The sequence below is a fragment of the Chaetura pelagica genome, unplaced genomic scaffold, assembly GCF_000747805.2.
Source record: "Chaetura pelagica isolate M959 unplaced genomic scaffold, ChaPel_1.0 scaffold1535, whole genome shotgun sequence".
In the NCBI taxonomy this organism is placed as follows: domain Eukaryota; kingdom Metazoa; phylum Chordata; class Aves; order Apodiformes; family Apodidae; genus Chaetura; species Chaetura pelagica.
The window spans coordinates 1-933 of record NW_009953336.1 but is presented as its reverse complement, the minus strand read 5'-3'; the positions used below and the strand labels follow the sequence as shown (position 1 = coordinate 933).

Genomic DNA, 933 nt, shown 5'->3' with positions numbered 1-933 from the left:
CGTGTCCCCCCGCAGACACGACGGGCTGGGGCGTGTCCCCGCGCGGGGCCGGGTACCTGTTCGGCAGCGACGTGGTCGCGCAGTTCAACGCGTCCAACGACATCGACATGATCTGCCGGGCGCACCAGCTGGTCATGGAGGGCTACAAGTGGCACTTCAGCGAGACTGTCCTCACCGTCTGGTCTGCGCCCAACTACTGCTACCGGTCAGTGCTGGGGGGCTGGAGGTGCTGGGAACACGCTAAGAGCACGTCAGGGACACGGGGGGAGGGGACATGGGGGGACTCGCGGTGAGACTTGGCGGGACCGTCCGTGTCAGCACGTGCTGCTGGAGGTGACAGGCTGGGAACATGCCAAGGACACGCTAGGGACATGCCAAGGGCACGCTGGGAACACGCCAGCCACATTCTGGGGACATGCTAAGCACATACTAGGAACATGCTAAGCACACTGGTGTAAGACTAAGGACACGCTTGGAACATGCCAAAGACACAGGCCACGCTAGGAGCAAAGTAAGGACATGCTTGGAACATGCTAAGCACACGGTGGGAACACGCAAAGACACAGGAAGGTGCCACAGGCCAGTGACTGTCCTGGAGCTGCCCCCATGCCCTGCACACACCAGGCACACGTGAAGCACATGCCAGGAGCACGCCAAGCACATGCTTGGCACATGTGAAGCACACACCAAGGACATGCCAGGCACATGTCAAGGACATGTCAGGCACATGCCAGGTATACATGAAGCACTTGTCAAGGACATGCCAGGCACATGTCAAGGATGTGCCAGACACAAATGAAGCACATGCCAGGCACATGTGAAGCACATGCCAAGCACACACCAGGCACATGTGAGGCATATGCCAGGCACACATGAAGGACATGCCAGGCACACACCAGGTGCATACCAGGGACATGTGAAGCACATGCCAGG

General features: G+C 59.4%; 1 protein-coding gene across 1 annotated transcript in view; it reads left to right on the top strand.

Moving 5' to 3' along the window:
* LOC104389219 (serine/threonine-protein phosphatase 4 catalytic subunit) overlaps nucleotides 1–205 on the top strand; it is a gene marked incomplete at both ends in the record, with an annotated part of 1,950 nt that extends 1,745 nt beyond the window's left edge. The window contains one exon of the mRNA XM_009998177.1: nucleotides 16–205. Coding sequence (XP_009996479.1) covers nucleotides 16–205 — 190 coding nt within the window. The remainder of the gene's footprint in view (nucleotides 1–15) is intronic.
* Nucleotides 206–933: the final 728 nt, after the last annotated feature.